The following is a 21,449-nucleotide window of genomic DNA, read 5'->3' as shown; positions in this document are numbered from 1 at the left end:
TGTTTTAAAAACTGCAAAATATGTTAAATTGCATGATTATTTAAGACTTTCCTTATTTTCCCCAAAATCCTGCGTTTCGCGTGATTTTTTTCCCCCAAAATCCAGCGTTTCGCGCGATTATTTTTCCCCTCAAAAAAGGCCAGGCCCTTTCCCCAAAATAAGATAAAAAACCCCTTTGTAATTGAAGTTAACATGTCATTATTTCGTCCTCCTAAATGTTTTAAACAACTACGAAACAGTTTCATTCACTTCATTGATTTAACTCACGGTTAGTGTTGGTAAGAAACATCTTTAGAATGTTTTATCTATAAATAGATAGCTGGCACACACATGCATGTACAAGTGTTGGTTAATAAAAGTGAAAAGACTGTGGAGATTTTGTAATACTCTTTTCGGCTTAAGGAATATAATTTGCAGGTATTTCTGTCCGTTATTTATTATGCCCCCTTTGAAGATCATGAAACTTCATAGGTACATTGATCATGACTGGCAGATGACACCTATTGATTTTCAGTTCACTAAGTCAAAGGTCAAGGTCACAGTGACTCGAAACAGTAAAATGGGTTCCGGTTGATAACTCAAAAATGCTTACGCCTAGGATCATGAAACTTCATAGGTACATTGATCATGTCTGGCAGATGACCCCTATTGATTTTCAGGTCACTAGGTCAAAGTCACATTGACTCAAAACAGTAAAATGGTGTCCGGATGATAACTTAAGAATGCTTGCGCCTAGGATCATGAAACTTCATAGGAACATTGATCATGACTGGTAGATGAACCCTATTGATTTTCAGGTCACTAGGTCAAAGGTCAAGGTCATAGTGACTCGAAACCGTAAAATGGTTTCAGGATGATAATTCAAGAATGCTTACGCCTAGGATCATGAAATTTCATAGGTACATTGATCATGACTGGCAGATGACCCCTATTGATTTTCAGGTCACTAGGTCAAAGGTCAAGGTCACAGTGACTCGAAATAGTTAAATGATGTCCGGATGATAACTCAAAAATGCTTACGCCTAGGATCATGAAACTTCATAGGAACATTGATCATGACTGGCAGATGACCCCTATTAAATTTCAGGTCACTAGGTCAAAGGTCAAGGTCACAATGACTTGAAACAGTAAAATGGTTTCCTGATGATAACTCAAGAATAATTAGGCCTAGGATCATGAAACTTGATAGGTACATGTACATTGATCATGACTGGCAGATGACCCCTATTGATTTTCAGGTCACTAGGTCAAAGGTCAAGGTCACATGCCGTGACAAAAACGTATTCACACAATGGCTGCCACTACAACTGACAGCTCATATGGGGTGCATGCATGTTTTACAAACAGCCCTTGTTTCAAATTTATTTTAGCTGAAACTTCATTCTATAATAATATGCATTAATGATATATATATAGCCACATGTGCCTATGTTTTGGAAAAAAATGCCAATTCTAAATCATCCAAAATCAAGGTTACCCTTTCATTATAAAGAAAATATCGTTTCTTGTTTCTCTCTCAGGTCATACGTAATTTAACACAGATTGCCAGTACTAACAGTTTATGCTGCTGCTGGTGGTGTTGCTGTTGCTAATGATGATAATAACTTTACTGATGATAACGATGATGATGATCATCATGATGGGAGTGATAGTAATGATTATTATTGTTATATTAACTCTCTGCATTTCTTGGGAAACATTAATATAGAACTAAATTATTGCTATTTTACAGAAACATGGCGTATGAGTCAATAGAAGTTTTTGGCTTGGACCGTAGTTTTGCTATGGTAAATTGCATGTCAACTCCTATGAAAACTATCTTTGCTGAATCACCACTTGACATGAGTGAAAACATGTGCCCCATCAGCCAACCAAAGGACAGCAATATCAATGTGCTGGACATGAGTTACAACGAAGATGTATCTTGAATAAGTTTAAGCTCTTCAGTTTTGTGACATGTGAATATTCGACCAATCAATGGTACAAAATCTGCAAAATCGGCATAGATATATCGCAATAATTGAAACAGAATGCATTTAATGTAATTGCAATCAATGATACATCATCACTGCAATATACATGTATGATACAGTCATTTTAAAAACCATCTTTTTTATTTTAATCAATATCTTAGTATATTCAAAATGCCGATAGATTAAATGTATCATAACAGTTATTTGACATCAATTGCAATATATTACATACAAATATATGTATATTTCGAAACAGTTTTAGACAAAAAAGGATATTTTCTCATAGAGCAACATGTGTTTTCCATTTTCTTCGATGATTTTCAATGTTTTCATAAACAACAACTTCTTCGAAGGGGATTTATACGTTCTCTAGGGAAACTTAATTCTCTACGACATCTAAAGTACAGAGTTTACTTACTTGTTTGCAGTATTAATCTATTGTTTTATATCAAAATTAACACAGCAGTATGTAAATATTGCCGTTACCCCATGGCAATCACATCGCAACATCAGGGTATGATACAATTGGTTTATACACTGTGATATTTGACTATTTTTAGTAAAATTGTTTGTATCTGGAGCCAAATTGAATTTCAATGTGTATACACATACTTTAAGAAATAATTATTGAGATTTAATTGAATCTTTATGGTAAATTTATCAAACAATGAAAAACTGATATAAACTTACAGTCAACATCATATTAATATTTATTCCCTTTTTATAATGCAGCAATTTTTTTTGCACAATTGGAATAAGTACCAGTATCAGCGTAATTGGGAAAAATATGCGCAAAACCCCCTAAAATTGAGAAAATTCGCATTGTGAAGTCTTCATATTGGAAAATTGGTGTATTTGATTTTTTTCTCCCAAATACTTCAAAATTGATAACTCCATGTTGTCAAGTTGTCAATATTATATTTACTTAGGTGCAAGCCATAGAGCTGCATAGGGAAACTAACTAAATGTTAAATTGTATTTATTTAAAACCAAATGTGTTATTTTTAACCACCAATTTTTAGCTCGGCTGTTTTCGGAGAAAACCCGAGGTATTGTCATAGCCAGCTCGTCGTCCGCCGTCAGCCGTCCGCCAGCCTCGTGCTAAAACCTTTACATTGGCTCTAAAATCCAAGTGCTTCCACCTACAACTTTGAAACTTCATATGTGGATGCACCTTGATGATTTTACATGCCATACCCATTTTGGGGTCACTAGGTCAAAGGTCAAGGTCACTGTGACCTCTTAAAAGAAGTACTATCATGCTCCTTATTTCCATCAGATGCCAGTTGTTATCTCAAAAACCTGATGTACAATTAAAACAAAGAACTTAGTTTTGAGAGCTACTTGATCTGTGTACATAGTGAACACATGGAATAGCATTGAGTAGGGCCCAATTTTCTTCAAATCTAATTAATCTATATAAATAGAAATAGGAAGAATTCTATTCATATTACTGGTAATTACAATGTTACAAATTGTATAACCATTGCATAAAACGCATATGATGTTGGTAATATACATGTTTGACAGTTAATACATTTTAGCCTATGCAATTTAATTAATAGCATATGCTTATGATATATTGCCACAATAGAGATCAATTAAAAACACAATATTGATATAAGCGGTAAAAATCATCGACAGTTACTTAAACGGCTTTTTAGCTCATTTGAGCACAACGTGCTCATTAGCTCACCTGAGCACAACGTTGTCCGTCGTGCGTTGTCCTTCGTGCGGTGTCCGTTGTGCGACGTCAACATTTGCCTTGTTCACTCTCTAGAGGCCACATTTATTGTCCAATATTCATGAAATTGGGTCAGAAGATTGGTTTTAATGATATCTTGGATGAGTTCGAAAATGGTTACGTTTGCTTGAAAAACATGGCTGCCAAGGGGCGGGGCATGTTTCCTTATATGGCTATAGAAAAATCTTGTTATCACTCTAGAGGCCACATTTATTGTCTGCTGTTCATGAAACTTGGTCAGAAGATTCATCCCAATAATATCTTGGACGGGTTTGAACATGATGCCGGTTGGTTGAAAATCATGGCCGCCAGGGGGCGGAGCATTTTTCCTTATATGGCTTTAGTAAAACCTTGTTAACACTCTAGAGGCCACATTTATTTTCCGATCTTCATGAAACGTGCTCAGAAGATTTGTCCCACTGATATATTTGATGAGTTAAAAAAATGGTAACCTTTGCTTGAAAAACATGGCTGCCAAGGGGCGGGGCATTTTTCCTTATATGGCTACATATGGCTATAGTAAAATCTTGTTAACACTCTAGAGGCCACATTTATTGTCCAATCTTACTGAAATTTGGTCAGAAGAATCATCCCAATAATATCTTGGACGAGTTCGAAAAATGATGCCGGTTGGTTGAAAAACATGGCCGCCAGGGGGCGGGGCATTTTTCCTTATATGGCTATAGTAAAACCTTGTTAACACTCTAGAGGTCACAATATTGTCCAATCTTGATGAAATATGGTCAGAAGATTTGTCTTAATGATATCTTGGATGAGTTCGAAAATGGTAACGTTTGCTTGAAAAACATGGCCGCCAAGGGGCGGGGCATTTTTCCTTATATGGCTATATAAGGCTATAGTAAAATCTTAACACTCTAGAGGCCACATTTATAGTCTGATCTTCATGAAACTCAGTCAGAAGATTCATCCCAATAATATCTGGGACGAGTTCAAAAATGATGCTGGTTAGTTGAAAAACACTCTAGAGGTCACAATATTGTCCAATCTTGATGAAATATGGTCAGAAGATTTGTCTTAATGATATCTTGGATGAGTTCGAAAATGGTAACGTTTGCTTGAAAAACATGGCCGCCAAGGGGCGGGGCATTTTTCCTTATATGGCTATATAAGGCTATAGTAAAATCTTAACACTCTAGAGGCCACATTTATAGTCTGATCTTCATGAAACTCAGTCAGAAGATTCATCCCAATAATATCTGGGACGAGTTCAAAAATGATGCTGGTTAGTTGAAAAACATGGCCACCACAGGGGCGGGGCTATTTTCCTTATATGGCTTTAGTAAAACCTTGTTCACACTCACTAGAGGTCACATTTATTTTCCAATCATCATGAAACTTGGTCAGAAGATTAAATTTGTCCCAATTATATCTTGGATGAGTTCAAAAATGGTTTTGGTTGCTTTAAAAACATGGCCACCAGGGGCGGGGCATTTTTCCTTATATGGCTATATATTGATATAGTAAAACCCTGTTAACACTCTAGAGGCCACATTTATTGTCCAAATTCATGAAATTGGTCAGAAGATTGGTCTTAATAATATCTTGGATGAGTTCAAAAATAATTATGTTTGCTTGAAAAAAATGGCTTCCAAGCGGCGGGGCATTTTTCCTTATATGGCTATAGTAAAATCTTGTTAACACTCTAGAGAACACATTTACCGTCCGATCTTCATGAAACTTGGTCAGAAGATTCATCCCGATAATATCTTGGATGAGTTCAAAAATGATACCGGTTGGTTGAAAAACATGGCTGCCAGGTGCGGGGCATTTTTCCTTATATAACTATAGTAAAACCTTGTTATTATAACTCTCTAAGAGGCCACATTTATTTTCCTATCTTCGTAAAACTTGGTCAGAATTAAAGATTTGTCCCAATAATATCTTGTCAGCTCAGGTGAGCGACTTTGGGCCTTTCAGGCCCTCTTGTTTGTGAAAAGGTACCTAGTCTGCTGTCAAACCACAGAATTTCACCAATAGTTTCATCACATTGTTAAAGGGGCCTTTTCACAGATTTTGGCATGTTTTGTCATTAAATGCTTTATATTGATAAATGTATTTTAAAAGCTCCAGTAAAAAATATATAATAAAATTAAAAAAAGGAAAAAAAAGTAGCCCGCAGCAGGGCTCAAACCAGTGCCCCCCGGAATCCTGAAGTAAAAACGCATAAGCCAACTGAGCTATCCTGCCAAGCATACATAACATGTGTATATTATACGTTATATAAGCAATCTTCGTAGTTTCACAAATTTAAACGACAACAACAGACTCTCCAAATTATTCAATCGTTTCGCGTTGCAACGCTTTATAATTTTTAGGTTTTTAAATCGTCAAAAGATGCATATAATGGCTATATTAGACCATGGCAAATGTTCAGTAATGCTGTTTCCTCACAAATATCATAACTAAACCGAAAATTTGCAAATCTGAAACAACTTTTTTCAATTTTGTCAATTTACCAAACCGTGAAAAGATCCCTTTAAATTTATGCTATTAAGTGATTTTGAGAAGGACGTTTCGGCTAGTATTGGCTAATATTGAATATTAAATATGTACAGTGTAAAACAGTAGGTTTTTCATTAAACAGCTAATCTGCTGATGATGTTTATGGCTACCTTGCACACTGTTGACCACTCATAATCGTACTTCTGTTTTGAGAAACTGTGTATTATCTGGTCTCACTGGGATACAATTTCATGCTCACATCGAGCGACACTCTCGCATATGCTTGGACAGTTACCAGGGCTGCACCTACTACCCATGCGTTGCCATTAGAATAAAATCTCTATTTTCTATAGTTTGCTTTTATATGAAGACAATTATTGTAAATAAAACTAGTTGTATTATTTCAAACATTAATCATTTTAAATAGAGGCAGTGATATATAGCCAGCACAGACGCCAGGCATATCTACAACGCGCTTGTTGTGTGTTTGTTAACTTAAATCCTTCTATTTTCTTCATTTATCAGTCTAAGAATTATATTGTGATTACAGATCATGCTTTGAACTTACTGATAAATGTATCTTAGTCAGCCAAGGTGTAACAATTATCAATGTTGCTTCAATCAAAGTCATATGAAAAGAACATTTAAAAGGTAAATATTACAAGGTAATACGGATATCTACTTCAAGTCATCGAAGACCATAGACATTTTTTTCGGTACTATCTATGTCTTCAGCTGTTAATGCCATGTTACAGTCACTGATCCAACGAACATAAAGAATAAAACATGACTAGATTTAGATAATTTTTATTTTGACTGTAAACAAATTTCAGATAATGATGTATGTACAACTGTCATAGGTGTGTTCTGCAGGGTTTTTTACTTGCCATCACAGGTTTCGACTCAAAAATTCAAAACTTTGAAAGCGCAAGTCCTAAATATTGTTATTTCCGCCCACATTTTTGTACAGCTTCTCTCTAGCTGGCATCATGTAGTGGAGGGTTGGAGAACACAATCCTGATATTTTTAATTTGCTGGGAACACCCTACTTTATAAACATAGATGCTGGTTTTGTTGTAAGTATTTGATTATGAATAAATTCCATATGAACAATGCAGTTAAGATTAACACTATGTATTGCACAAATAAATTGAAATTTGTATTGCCTTCAGATGACGACTTCACACTTCTGCCATAAATATTGTCAAATCATAACTTAATTTAAGCATATCTTCAACTCATAGCAGAAAATAATGTCCTTAAAATCCCTGTGGGGAATTTTTGTCCACTTACATCAATTTAAGCAATTTTTCAAGATCGATTGTGATTTAAGTTAACAATTAGGTGTGGTCATGACTTTCAAATCAGAGGTATTAAAAGTAAAAAAATTGCATTTTATCAATACATGTTTAAGAATCCTTGTGAACTTTGTCCCTGTTGTTATTGTTGTAGTTCAGTTGTAGTTCAGACTACAACCTCTCACTTCTTCAGTTTGCAGTATTTAAGTTCCAACTGAAGTTAAGACTAGGACTTCACACCTTAGAATCTATGTGACCCTGGTCTGTGTTGTTGTTCAGACTATGACTTCACACCTTAGAATCTATGTGACCCTGGCCTGTGTTGTTATTCAGACTATGACTTCACACCTTAGAATCTATGTGACCCTGGCCTGTGTTGTTGTTCAGACTAGGACTTCACACCTTAGAATCTATGTGACCCTGGTCTGTGTTGTTGTTCAGACTAGGACTTCACACCTTAGAATCTATGTGACCTTGGCTTGTTTTGTTGTTAAGACTATGACTTCACACCTTAGAATCTATGTGACCCTGGCCTGTGTTATTGTTCAGACTATGACTTCACACCTTAGAATCTATGTGACCTTGGTCTGTGTTGTTATTCAGACTATGACTTCACACCTTAGAATCTATGTGACCTTGGCCTGTGTTGTTATTCAGACTATGACTTCACACCTTAGAATCTATGTGACCTTGGCCTGTGTTGTTATTCAGACTATGACTTCACACCTTAGAATCTATGTGACCCTGGTCTGTGTTATTGTTCAGACTAAGACTGCACACCTCTTAGAATCTATGTGACCTTGGCCTGTGTTGTTATTCAGACTATGACTTCACGCCTTAGAATCTATATGACCCTGGCCTGTGTTGTTGTTCAGACTATGACTTCACACCTTAGAATCTATGTGACCCTGGCTTGTGTTGTTATTCAGACTATGACTTCACACCTTAGAATCTATGTGACCCTGGCCTGTGTTGTTATTCAGACTATGACTTCACACCTTAGAATCTATGTGACCCTGGCTTGTGTTGTTATTCAGACTATGACTTCATACCTTAGAATCTATATGACCCTGGCCTGTGTTGTTATTCAGACTATGACTTCACACCTTAGAATCTATATGACCCTGGCCTGTGTTGTTGTTCAGACTATGACTTCACACCTTAGAAACTATGTGACCCTGGCCTGTGTTGTTGTTCAGACTATGACTACACACCTTAGAATCTATGTGACCCTGGCCTGTGTTGTTGTTCAGACTATGACTTCACACCTTAGAATCTATGTGACCCTGGCCTGTGTTGTTATTCAGACTATGACTTCACACCTTAGAATCTATGTGACCTTGGCCTGTGTTGTTATTCAGACTATGACTACACACCTTAGAATCTATGTGACCCTGGCCTGTGTTGTTATTCAGACTATGACTTCACACCTTAGAATCTATGTGACCCTGGCCTGTGTTATTGTTCAGACTATGACTTCACACCTCTTATAATCTATATGACCCTGGTCTGTGTTGTTGTTCAGACTATGACTTCACACCTTAGAATCTATGTGACCCTGGTCTGTGTTGTTGTTCAGACTATGACTTCACACCTTAGAATCTATGTGACCTTGGCTTGTTTTGTTGTTCAGACTATGACTTCACACCTTAGAATCTATGTGACCCTGGCCTGTGTTGTTATTCAGACTATGACTTCACACCTTAGAATCTATGTGACCCTGGCCTGTGTTGTTATTCAGACTATGACTTCACACCTTAGAATCTATGTGACCCTGGCCTGTGTTGTTATTCAGACTATGACTTCACACCTTAGAATCTATGTGACCCTGGCCTGTGTTATTGTTCAGACTATGACTTCACACCTTAGAATCTATGTGACCCTGGCCTGTGTTGTTATTCAGACTATGACTTCACACCTTAGAATCTATGTGACCCTGGCCTGTGTTATTGTTCAGACTATGACTTCACACCTTAGAATCTATGTGACCCTGGCCTGTGTTGTTATTCAGACTATGACTTCACACCTTAGAATCTATGTGACCCTGGCCTGTGTTATTGTTCAGACTATGACTTCACACCTTAGAATCTATGTGACCCTGGCCTGTGTTGTTGTTCAGACTATGACTTCACACCTTAGAATCTATGTGACCCTGGCCTGTGTTATTGTTCATACTATGACTTCACACCTTAGAATCTATGTGACCCTGGCCTGTGTTGTTATTCAGACTATGACTTCACACCTTAGAATCTATGTGACCCTGGCCTGTGTTGTTGTTCAGACTAGGACTTCACACCTTAGAATCTATGTGACCCTGGTCTGTGTTGTTGTTCAGACTAGGACTTCACACCTTAGAATCTATGTGACCTTGGCTTGTTTTGTTGTTAAGACTATGACTTCACACCTTAGAATCTATGTGACCCTGGCCTGTGTTGTTGTTCAGACTATGACTTCACACCTTAGAATCTATGTGACCCTGGCCTGTGTTGTTATTCAGACTATGACTTCACACCTTAGAATCTATGTGACCCTGGCCTGTGTTGTTATTCAGACTATGACTTCACACCTTAGAATCTATGTGACCCTGGCCTGTGTTGTTGTTCAGACTAGGACTTCACACCTTAGAATCTATGTGACCCTGGTCTGTGTTGTTGTTCAGACTAGGACTTCACACCTTAGAATCTATGTGACCTTGGCTTGTTTTGTTGTTAAGACTATGACTTCACACCTTAGAATCTATGTGACCCTGGCCTGTGTTGTTGTTCAGACTATGACTTCACACCTTAGAATCTATGTGACCCTGGCCTGTGTTGTTATTCAGACTATGACTTCACACCTTAGAATCTATGTGACCTTGGTCTGTGTTGTTATTCAGACTATGACTTCACACCTTAGAATCTATGTGACCCTGGCCTGTGTTGTTGTTCAGACTATGACTTCACACCTTAGAATCTATGTGACCCTGGCCTGTGTTGTTGTTCAGACTATGACTTCACACCTTAGAATCTATGTGACCCTGGCCTGTGTTGTTATTCAGACTATGACTTCACACCTTAGAATCTATGTGACCCTGGCCTGTGTTGTTATTCAGACTATGACTTCACACCTTAGAATCTATGTGACCTTGGCCTGTGTTGTTATTCAGACTATGACTACACACCTTAGAATCTATGTGACCCTGGCCTGTGTTGTTATTCAGACTATGACTTCACACCTTAGAATCTATGTGACCCTGGCCTGTGTTATTGTTCAGACTATGACTTCACACCTCTTATAATCTATATGACCCTGGTCTGTGTTGTTGTTCAGACTATGACTTCACACCTTAGAATCTATGTGACCCTGGCCTGTGTTGTTATTCAGACTATGACTACACATCTTAGAATCTATGTGACCTTGGCCTGTGTTGTTATTCAGACTATGACTTCACACCTTAGAATCTATGTGACCCTGGCCTGTGTTGTTATTCAGACTATGACTTCACACCTTAGAATCTATGTGACCCTGGCCTGTGTTGTTATTCAGACTATGACTTCACACCTTACAATCTATGTGACCCTGGCCTGTGTTGTTATTCAGACTATGACTTCACACCTTAGAATCTATGTGACCCTGGCCTGTGTTATTGTTCAGACTATGACTTCACACCTTAGAATCTATGTGACCCTGGTCTGTGTTGTTATTCAGACTATGACTTCACACCTTAGAATCTATGTGATCCTGGCCTGTGTTGTTGTTCAGACTATGACTACACACCTTAGAATCTATGTGACCCTGGCCTGTGTTGTTATTCAGACTATGACTTCACACCTTAGAATCTATGTGACCCTGGCCTGTGTTGTTGTTCAGACTATGACTACACACCTTAGAATCTATGTGACCCTGGTCTGTGTTGTTATTCAGACTATGACTTCACACCTTAGAATCTATGTGACCCTGGTCTGTGTTGTTATTCAGACTATGACTTCACACCTTAGAATCTATGTGACCCTGGCCTGTGTTGTTATTCAGACTATGACTTCACACCTTAGAATCTATGTGACCTTGGCTTGTTTTGTTGTTCAGACAAAGACTGCACACCTCTTAGAATCTATGTGACCCTGGCACGTGTTGTTGTTGTTGTTCAGACTAGGACTTTACACCTCTTAGAATATATGTGACCCTGGCTCGTGTTGTTGTTGTTCAGAGTATGACTTCACACCTAAGAATCTATGTGACACTGGCTCGTGTTGTTGTTATTGTTCAGACTAGGACTTTACACCTCTTAGAATCTATGTGACTCTGGCTCGTGTTGTTGTTGTTCAGACTGTGACTTCACACCTTAGAATCTATGTGACCCTGGCCTGTGTTGTTATTCAGACTATGACTTCACACCTTAGAATCTATGTGACCTTGGCTTGTGTTGTTGTTGTTCAGACTGTGACTTCACACCTTAGAATCTATGTGACCCTGGCTCGTGTTGTTGTTATTCAGACTATGACTACACACCTTAGAATCTATGTGACCCTGGTCTGTGTTGTTATTCAGACTATGACTTCACACCTTAGAATCTATGTGACCCTGGCCTGTGTTGTTGTTCAGACTATGACTTCACACCTTAGAATCTATGTGACCCTGGCCTGTGTTGTTATTCAGACTATGACTTCACACCTTAGAATCTATGTGACCCTGGCCTGTGTTGTTATTCAGACTATGACTTCACACCTTAGAATCTATGTGACCCTGGCCTGTGTTGTTATTCAGACTATGACTTCACACCTTAGAATCTATGTGACCCTGGCCTGTGTTGTTATTCAGACTATGACTTCACACCTTAGAATCTATGTGACCCTGGCCTGTGTTATTGTTCAGACTATGACTTCACACCTTAGAATCTATGTGACCCTGGTCTGTGTTGTTATTCAGACTATGACTTCACACCTTAGAATCTATGTGACCCTGTCCTGTGTTGTTGTTCAGACTATGACTTCACACCTTAGAATCTATGTGACCCTGGCCTGTGTTGTTGTTCAGACTATGACTTCACACCTTAGAATCTATGTGACCCTGGCCTGTGTTATTGTTCAGACTATGACTTCACACCTCTTATAATCTATGTGACCCTGGCCTGTGTTGTTGTTCAGACTATGACTTCACACCTTAGAATCTATGTGACCCTGGCCTGTGTTGTTGTTCAGACTATGACTTCACACCTTAGAATCTATGTGACCCTGGTCTGTGTTGTTGTTCAGACTATGACTTCACACCTTAGAATCTATGTGACCCTGGCCTGTGTTGTTGTTCAGACTATGACTTCACACCTTAGAATCTATGTGACCTTGGCCTGTGTTGTTATTCAGACTATGACTTCACACCTTAGAATCTATGTGACCCTGGCCTGTGTTGTTGTTCAGACTATGACTACACACCTTAGAATCTATGTGACCCTGGCCTGTGTTGTTATTCAGACTAAGACTTCACACCTTAGAATCTATGTGACCCTGGCCTGTGTTGTTATTCAGACTATGACTACACACCTTAGAATCTATGTGACCCTGGCCTGTGTTGTTATTCAGACTATGACTTCACACCTTATAATCTATGTGATCCTGGCCTGTGTTGTTGTTCAGACTATGACTTCACACCTTAGAATCTATGTGACCCTGGCCTGTGTTGTTGTTCAGACTATGACTTCACACCTTAGAATCTATGTGACCCTGGCCTGTGTTGTTATTCAGACTATGACTTCACACCTTAGAATCTATGTGACCCTGGCCTGTGTTGTTATTCAGACTATGACTTCACACCTTAGAATCTATGTGACCCTGGCCTGTGTTGTTGTTCAGACTATGACTTCACACCTTAGAATCTATGTGACCCTGGCCTGTGTTGTTATTCAGACTATGACTTCACACCTTAGAATCTATGTGACCCTGGCCTGTGTTGTTGTTCAGACTATGACTTCACACCTTAGAATCTATGTGACCCTGGCTTGTGTTGTTGTTCAGACTATGACTTCACACCTTAGAATCTATGTGACCCTGGCCTGTGTTGTTATTCAGACTATGACTACACACCTTAGAATCTATGTGACCCTGGTCTGTGTTGTTATTCAGACTATGACTTCACACCTTATAATCTATGTGACCCTGGTCTGTGTTGTTATTCAGACTATGACTTCACACCTTAGAATCTATGTGACCCTGGCCTGTGTTATTGTTCAGACTATGACTTCACACCTCTTATAATCTATGTGACCCTGGCCTGTGTTGTTGTTCAGACTATGACTTCACACCTTAGAATCTATGTGACCCTGGCCTGTGTTGTTGTTCAGACTATGACTTCACACCTTAGAATCTATGTGACCCTGGTCTGTGTTGTTGTTCAGACTATGACTTCACACCTTAGAATCTATGTGACCCTGGCCTGTGTTATTGTTCAGACTATGACTTCACACCTCTTATAATCTATGTGACCCTGGCCTGTGTTGTTGTTCAGACTATGACTTCACACCTTAGAATCTATGTGACCCTGGCCTGTGTTGTTGTTCAGACTATGACTACACACCTTAGAATCTATGTGACCCTGGTCTGTGTTGTTATTCAGACTATGACTTCACACCTTAGAATCTATGTGACCCTGGCCTGTGTTATTGTTCAGACTATGACTTCACACCTTAGAATCTATGTGACCTTGGCTTGTTTTGTTGTTCAGACAAAGACTGCACACCTCTTAGAATCTATGTGACCCTGGCCTGTGTTGTTGTTCAGACTATGACTTCACACCTTAGAATCTATGTGACCCTGGCCTGTGTTGTTGTTCAGACTATGACTTCACACCTTAGAATCTATGTGACCCTGGCCTGTGTTATTGTTCAGACTATGACTTCACACCTCTTATAATCTATGTGACCCTGGCCTGTGTTGTTGTTCAGACTATGACTTCACACCTTAGAATCTATGTGACCCTGGCCTGTGTTGTTGTTCAGACTATGACTTCACACCTTAGAATCTATGTGACCCTGGTCTGTGTTGTTGTTCAGACTATGACTTCACACCTTAGAATCTATGTGACCCTGGCCTGTGTTGTTGTTCAGACTATGACTTCACACCTTAGAATCTATGTGACCTTGGCCTGTGTTGTTATTCAGACTATGACTTCACACCTTAGAATCTATGTGACCCTGGCCTGTGTTGTTGTTCAGACTATGACTTCACACCTTAGAATCTATGTGGCCCTGGCCTGTGTTGTTATTCAGACTATGACTACACACCTTAGAATCTATGTGACCCTGGCCTGTGTTGTTGTTCAGACTATGACTTCACACCTTAGAATCTATGTGACCCTGGCCTGTGTTGTTATTCAGACTATGACTTCACACCTTAGAATATATGTGACCCTGGCCTGTGTTGTTATTCAGACTATGACTTCACACCTTAGAATCTATGTGACCCTGGCCTGTGTTGTTGTTCAGACTATGACTTCACACCTTAGAATCTATGTGACCCTGGCCTGTGTTGTTATTCAGACTATGACTTCACACCTTAGAATCTATGTGACCCTGGCCTGTGTTGTTGTTCAGACTATGACTTCACACCTTAGAATCTATGTGACCCTGGCTTGTGTTGTTGTTCAGACTATGACTTCACACCTTAGAATCTATGTGACCCTGGCCTGTGTTGTTATTCAGACTATGACTACACACCTTAGAATCTATGTGACCCTGGCCTGTGTTGTTATTCAGACTATGACTTCACACCTTATAATCTATGTGACCCTGGTCTGTGTTGTTATTCAGACTATGACTTCACACCTTAGAATCTATGTGACCCTGGCCTGTGTTATTGTTCAGACTATGACTTCACACCTCTTATAATCTATGTGACCCTGGCCTGTGTTGTTGTTCAGACTATGACTTCACACCTTAGAATCTATGTGACCCTGGCCTGTGTTGTTGTTCAGACTATGACTTCACACCTTAGAATCTATGTGACCCTGGTCTGTGTTGTTGTTCAGACTATGACTTCACACCTTAGAATCTATGTGACCCTGGCCTGTGTTATTGTTCAGACTATGACTTCACACCTCTTATAATCTATGTGACCCTGGCCTGTGTTGTTGTTCAGACTATGACTTCACACCTTAGAATCTATGTGACCCTGGCCTGTGTTATTGTTCAGACTATGACTTCACACCTTAGAATCTATGTGACCCTGGCCTGTGTTGTTATTCAGACTATGACTTCACACCTTAGAATCTATGTGACCCTGGCCTGTGTTGTTATTCAGACTATGACTTCACACCTTAGAATCTATGTGACCCTGGCCTGTGTTGTTATTCAGACTATGACTTCACACCTTAGAATCTATGTGACCCTGGTCTGTGTTGTTATTCAGACTATGACTACACACCTTAGAATCTATGTGACCCTGGTCTGTGTTGTTATTCAGACTATGACTTCACACCTTAGAATCTATGTGACCCTGGTCTGTGTTGTTATTCAGACTATGACTACACACCTTAGAATCTATGTGACCCTGGCCTGTGTTGTTATTCAGACTATGACTTCACACCTTAGAATCTATGTGACCCTGGTCTGTGTTGTTATTCAGACTATGACTACACACCTTAGAATCTATGTGACCCTGGCCTGTGTTGTTGTTCAGACTATGACTTCACACCTTAGAATCTATGTGACCCTGGCCTGTGTTGTTATTCAGACTATGACTTCACACCTTAGAATCTATGTGACCCTGGCCTGTGTTGTTGTTCAGACTATGACTTCACACCTTAGAATCTATGTGACCCTGGCCTGTGTTGTTGTTCAGACTATGACTACACACCTTAGAATCTATGTGACCCTGGTCTGTGTTGTTATTCAGACTATGACTTCACACCTTAGAATCTATGTGACCCTGGCCTGTGTTATTGTTCAGACTATGACTTCACACCTTAGAATCTATGTGACCTTGGCTTGTTTTGTTGTTCAGACAAAGACTGCACACCTCTTAGAATCTATGTGACCCTGGCCTGTGTTGTTGTTCAGACTATGACTTCACACCTTAGAATCTATGTGACCCTGGCCTGTGTTGTTGTTCAGACTATGACTTCACACCTTAGAATCTATGTGACCCTGGTCTGTGTTATTGTTCAGACTATGACTTCACACCTTAGAATCTATGTGACCTTGGCCTGTGTTGTTGTTCAGACTATGACTACACACCTTAGAATCTATGTGACCTTGGCCTGTGTTGTTATTCAGACTATGACTTCACACCTTAGAATCTATGTGACCCTGGCCTGTGTTGTTATTCAGACTATGACTTCACACCTTAGAATCTATGTGACCCTGGCCTGTGTTGTTGTTCAGACTATGACTTCACACCTTAGAATCTATGTGACCCTGGCCTGTGTTGTTATTCAGACTATGACTTCACACCTTAGAATCTATGTGACCCTGGTCTGTGTTGTTATTCAGACTATGACTTCACACCTTAGAATCTATGTGACCCTGGCCTGTGTTGTTATTCAGACTATGACTTCACACCTTAGAATCTATGTGACCCTGGCCTGTGTTGTTATTCAGACTATGACTACACACCTTAGAATCTATGTGACCCTGGCCTGTGTTGTTATTCAGACTATGACTACACACCTTAGAATCTATGTGACCCTGGTCTGTGTTGTTATTCAGACTATGACTACACACCTTAGAATCTATGTGACCCTGGCCTGTGTTGTGATTCAGACTATGACTACACACCTTAGAATCTATGTGACCCTGGCCTGTGTTGTTATTCAGACTATGACTGCACACCTCTTAGAATCTATGTGACCCTGGCCTGTGTTGTTATTCAGACTATGACTTCACACCTTAGAATCTATGTGACCCTGGCCTGTGTTGTTATTCAGACTATGACTACACACCTTAGAATCTATATGACCCTGGTCTGTGTTGTTATTCAGACTATGACTTCACACCTTAGAATCTATGTGACCCTGGCCTGTTTTATTGTTCAGACTATGACTTCACACCTTAGAATCTATGTGACCTTGGCCTGTGTTGTTGTTCAGACTATGACTTCACACCTTAGAATCTATGTGACCCTGGCCTGTGTTGTTGTTCAGACTATGACTTCACACCTTAGAATCTATGTGACCCTGGTCTGTGTTGTTATTCAGACTATGACTTCACACCTTAGAATCTATGTGACCCTGGCCTGTGTTGTTATTCAGACTATGAATTCACACCTTAGAATCTATGTGACCCTGGCCTGTGTTGTTATTCAGACTATGACTTCACACCTTAGAATCTATGTGACCCTGGCCTGTGTTGTTATTCAGACTATGACTTCACACCTTAGAATCTATGTGACCCTGGCCTGTGTTATTGTTCAGACTATGACTTCACACCTTAGAATCTATGTGACCCTGGCTCGTGTTGTTGTTATTCAGACTATGACTTCACACCTTAGAATCTATGTGACCCTGGCCTGTGTTGTTGTTCAGACTATGACTTCACACCTTAGAATCTATGTGACCCTGGCTCGTGTTGTTGTTATTCAGACTATGACTTCACACCTTAGAATCTATGTGACCGTGGCCTGTGTTGTTATTCAGACTATGACTTCACACCTTAGAATCTATGTGACCCTGGCCTGTGTTGTTATTCAGACTATGACTTCACACCTTAGAATCTATGTGACCCTGGCCTGTGTTGTTGTTCAGACTATGACTTCACACCTTAGAATCTATGTGACCCTGGCCTGTGTTGTTATTCAGACTATGACTACACACCTTAGAATCTATGTGACCCTGGCCTGTGTTGTTATTCAGACTATGACTTCACACCTTAGAATCTATGTGACCCTGGTCTGTGTTGTTATTCAGACTATGACTTCACACCTTAGAATCTATGTGACCCTGGCCTGTGTTGTTGTTCAGACTATGACTTCACACCTTAGAATCTATGTGACCCTGGCCTGTGTTTTTGTTCAGACTATGACTTCACACCTTAGAATCTATGTGACCCTGGCCTGTGTTGTTGTTCAGACTATGACTTCACACCTTATAATCTATGTGACCCTGGCCTGTGTTATTGTTCAGACTATGACTTCACACCTTAGAATCTATGTGACCCTGGCCTGTGTTATTGTTCAGACTATGACTTCACACCTTAGAATCTATGTGACCCTGGCCTGTGTTATTGTTCAGACTATGACTTCACACCTTAGAATCTATGTGACCCTGGCTCGTGTTGTTGTTATTCAGACTATGACTTCACACCTTAGAATCTATGTGACCCTGGCCTGTGTTGTTGTTCAGACTATGACTTCACACCTTAGAATCTATGTGACCCTGGCTCGTGTTGTTGTTATTCAGACTATGACTTCACACCTTAGAATCTATGTGACCGTGGCCTGTGTTGTTATTCAGACTATGACTTCACACCTTAGAATCTATGTGACCCTGGCCTGTGTTGTTATTCAGACTATGACTTCACACCTTAGAATCTATGTGACCCTGGCCTGTGTTGTTATTCAGACTATGACTTCACACCTTAGAATCTATGTGACCCTGGCCTGTGTTGTTATTCAGACTATGACTACACACCTTAGAATCTATGTGACCCTGGCCTGTGTTGTTATTCAGACTATGACTTCACACCTTAGAATCTATGTGACCCTGGTCTGTGTTGTTATTCAGACTATGACTTCACACCTTAGAATCTATGTGACCCTGGCCTGTGTTGTTGTTCAGACTATGACTTCACACCTTAGAATCTATGTGACCCTGGCCTGTGTTTTTGTTCAGACTATGACTTCACACCTTAGAATCTATGTGACCCTGGCCTGTGTTGTTGTTCAGACTATGACTTCACACCTTATAATCTATGTGACCCTGGCCTGTGTTATTGTTCAGACTATGACTTCACACCTTAGAATCTATGTGACCTTGGCCTGTGTTGTTATTCAGACTATGACTTCACACCTTAGAATCTATGTGACCCTGGCCTGTGTTGTTATTCAGACTATGACTACACACCTTAGAATCTATATGACCCTGGCCTGTGTTGTTATTCAGACTATGACTTCACACCTTAGAATCTATGTGACCTTGGCTTGTGTTGTTGTTCAGACTATGACTTCACACCTTAGAATCTATGTGACCCTGGCCTGTGTTATTGTTCAGACTATGACTTCACACCTTAGAATCTATGTGACCTTGGCCTGTGTTGTTATTCAGACTATGACTTCACACCTTAGAATCTATGTGACCCTGGCCTGTGTTATTGTTCAGACTATGACTTCACACCTTAGAATCTATGTGACCCTGGCCTGTGTTGTTATTCAGACTATGACTTCACACCTTAGAATCTATGTGACCCTGGCCTGTGTTGTTATTCAGACTATGACTTCACACCTTAGAATCTATGTGACCCTGGTCTGTGTTGTTATTCAGACTATGACTTCACACCTTAGAATCTATGTGACCCTGGCCTGTGTTGTTATTCAGACTATGACTACACACCTTAGAATCTATATGACCCTGGTCTGTGTTGTTATTCAGACTATGACTTCACACCTCTTATAATCTATGTGACCCTGGCCTGTGTTGTTATTCAGACTATGACTTCACACCTTAGAATCTATGTGACCTTGGCTTGTGTTGTTGTTCAGACTATGACTTCACACCTTAGAATCTATGTGACCCTGGTCTGTGTTGTTATTCAGACTATGACTTCACACCTTAGAATCTATGTGACCCTGGTCTGTGTTGTTATTCAGACTATGACTTCACACCTTAGAATCTATGTGACCCTGGTCTGTGTTGTTATTCAGACTATGACTTCACACCTTAGAATCTATGTGACCCTGGCCTGTGTTGTTATTCAGACTATGACTTCACACCTTAGAATCTATGTGACCCTGGCCTGTGTTGTTATTCAGACTATGACTTCACACCTTAGAATCTATGTGACCCTGGCCTGTGTTGTTATTCAGACTATGACTTCACACCTTAGAATCTATGTGACCCTGGCCTGTGTTGTTATTCAGACTATGACTTCACACCTTAGAATCTATGTGACCCTGGCCTGTGTTATTGTTCAGACTATGACTTCACACCTTAGAATCTATGTGACCCTGGCCTGTGTTATTGTTCAGACTATGACTTCACACCTTAGAATCTATGTGACCCTGGCCTGTGTTATTGTTCAGACTATGACTTCACACCTTAGAATCTATGTGACCCTGGCCTGTGTTGTTATTCAGACTATGACTTCACACCTTAGAATCTATGTGACCCTGGCCTGTGTTGTTATTCAGACTATGACTTCACACCTTAGAATCTATGTGACCCTGGCCTGTGTTGTTGTTATTCAGACTATGACTTCACACCTTAGAATCTATGTGACCCTGGCCTGTGTTGTTATTCAGACTATGACTTCATACCTTAGAATCTATGTGACCTTGGCTTGTTTTGTTGTTCAGACAAAGACTGCACACCTCTTAGAATCTATATGACCCTGGCACGTGTTGTTGTTGTTGTTCAGACTACGAGGAGAAGCTGGAGCATGAACATCAGGCGTTGAAGAGGCAGCCGAGTCAGCTGGAGGACGATGATAAAGACTTACAGGAGGACAGGCTCCAGAAGGTACAACATGTTCCTATGGGTGACCAGTGTTTTTTTGGTCAAATTTCGGGCTGGTATTTGACCCCCTATGTCCAAAATTATACATTTCACTGCATTGAATTCCCAATTAAAGGTTTCCAAAAAGAAAAAAGAAAATAAGTGAAATACAACACTATTTTCCCCACCCAGCTATATGGTTGAACGGTAGTAAATAAAGTATTAAAAATACTTACGATTTTTCCCAATCCAACGGGCCCAGCCCAATGCCCAAAATGGTGGAAAAAACACTGGGGACTCTATTTTGTTAAAGTAACTTTTTTGAAGTATTTTGGAATCCTTTTACCCTTTCTAAAAGTT

The 21,449-nt window shown here is 39.8% G+C and overlaps 2 protein-coding genes across 4 annotated transcripts in view; one reads left to right on the top strand and one right to left on the bottom strand.

The window, feature by feature from the left end:
* The window catches only part of LOC127868281 (beta carbonic anhydrase 1-like), a 180,277-nt gene that overhangs the window by 77,406 nt on the left and 81,422 nt on the right, over positions 1–21,449 (bottom strand). The gene's annotated exons all lie outside the window — the stretch shown is intronic.
* LOC127868277 (uncharacterized) overlaps positions 1–21,449 on the top strand; it is a 73,099-nt gene that overhangs the window by 20,662 nt on the left and 30,988 nt on the right. For both annotated transcript variants that reach the window (XM_052409906.1, XM_052409905.1), the window contains exon 5: positions 21,013–21,113. In XM_052409906.1, coding sequence (XP_052265866.1) covers positions 21,013–21,113 — 101 coding nt within the window. The remainder of the gene's footprint in view (positions 1–21,012; positions 21,114–21,449) is intronic.

Source organism: Dreissena polymorpha, chromosome 2 (assembly GCF_020536995.1).
Source record: "Dreissena polymorpha isolate Duluth1 chromosome 2, UMN_Dpol_1.0, whole genome shotgun sequence".
NCBI classification, from domain to species: Eukaryota; Metazoa; Mollusca; class Bivalvia; order Myida; family Dreissenidae; genus Dreissena; species Dreissena polymorpha.
This window is presented reverse-complemented; position numbering and strand designations above follow the sequence as displayed.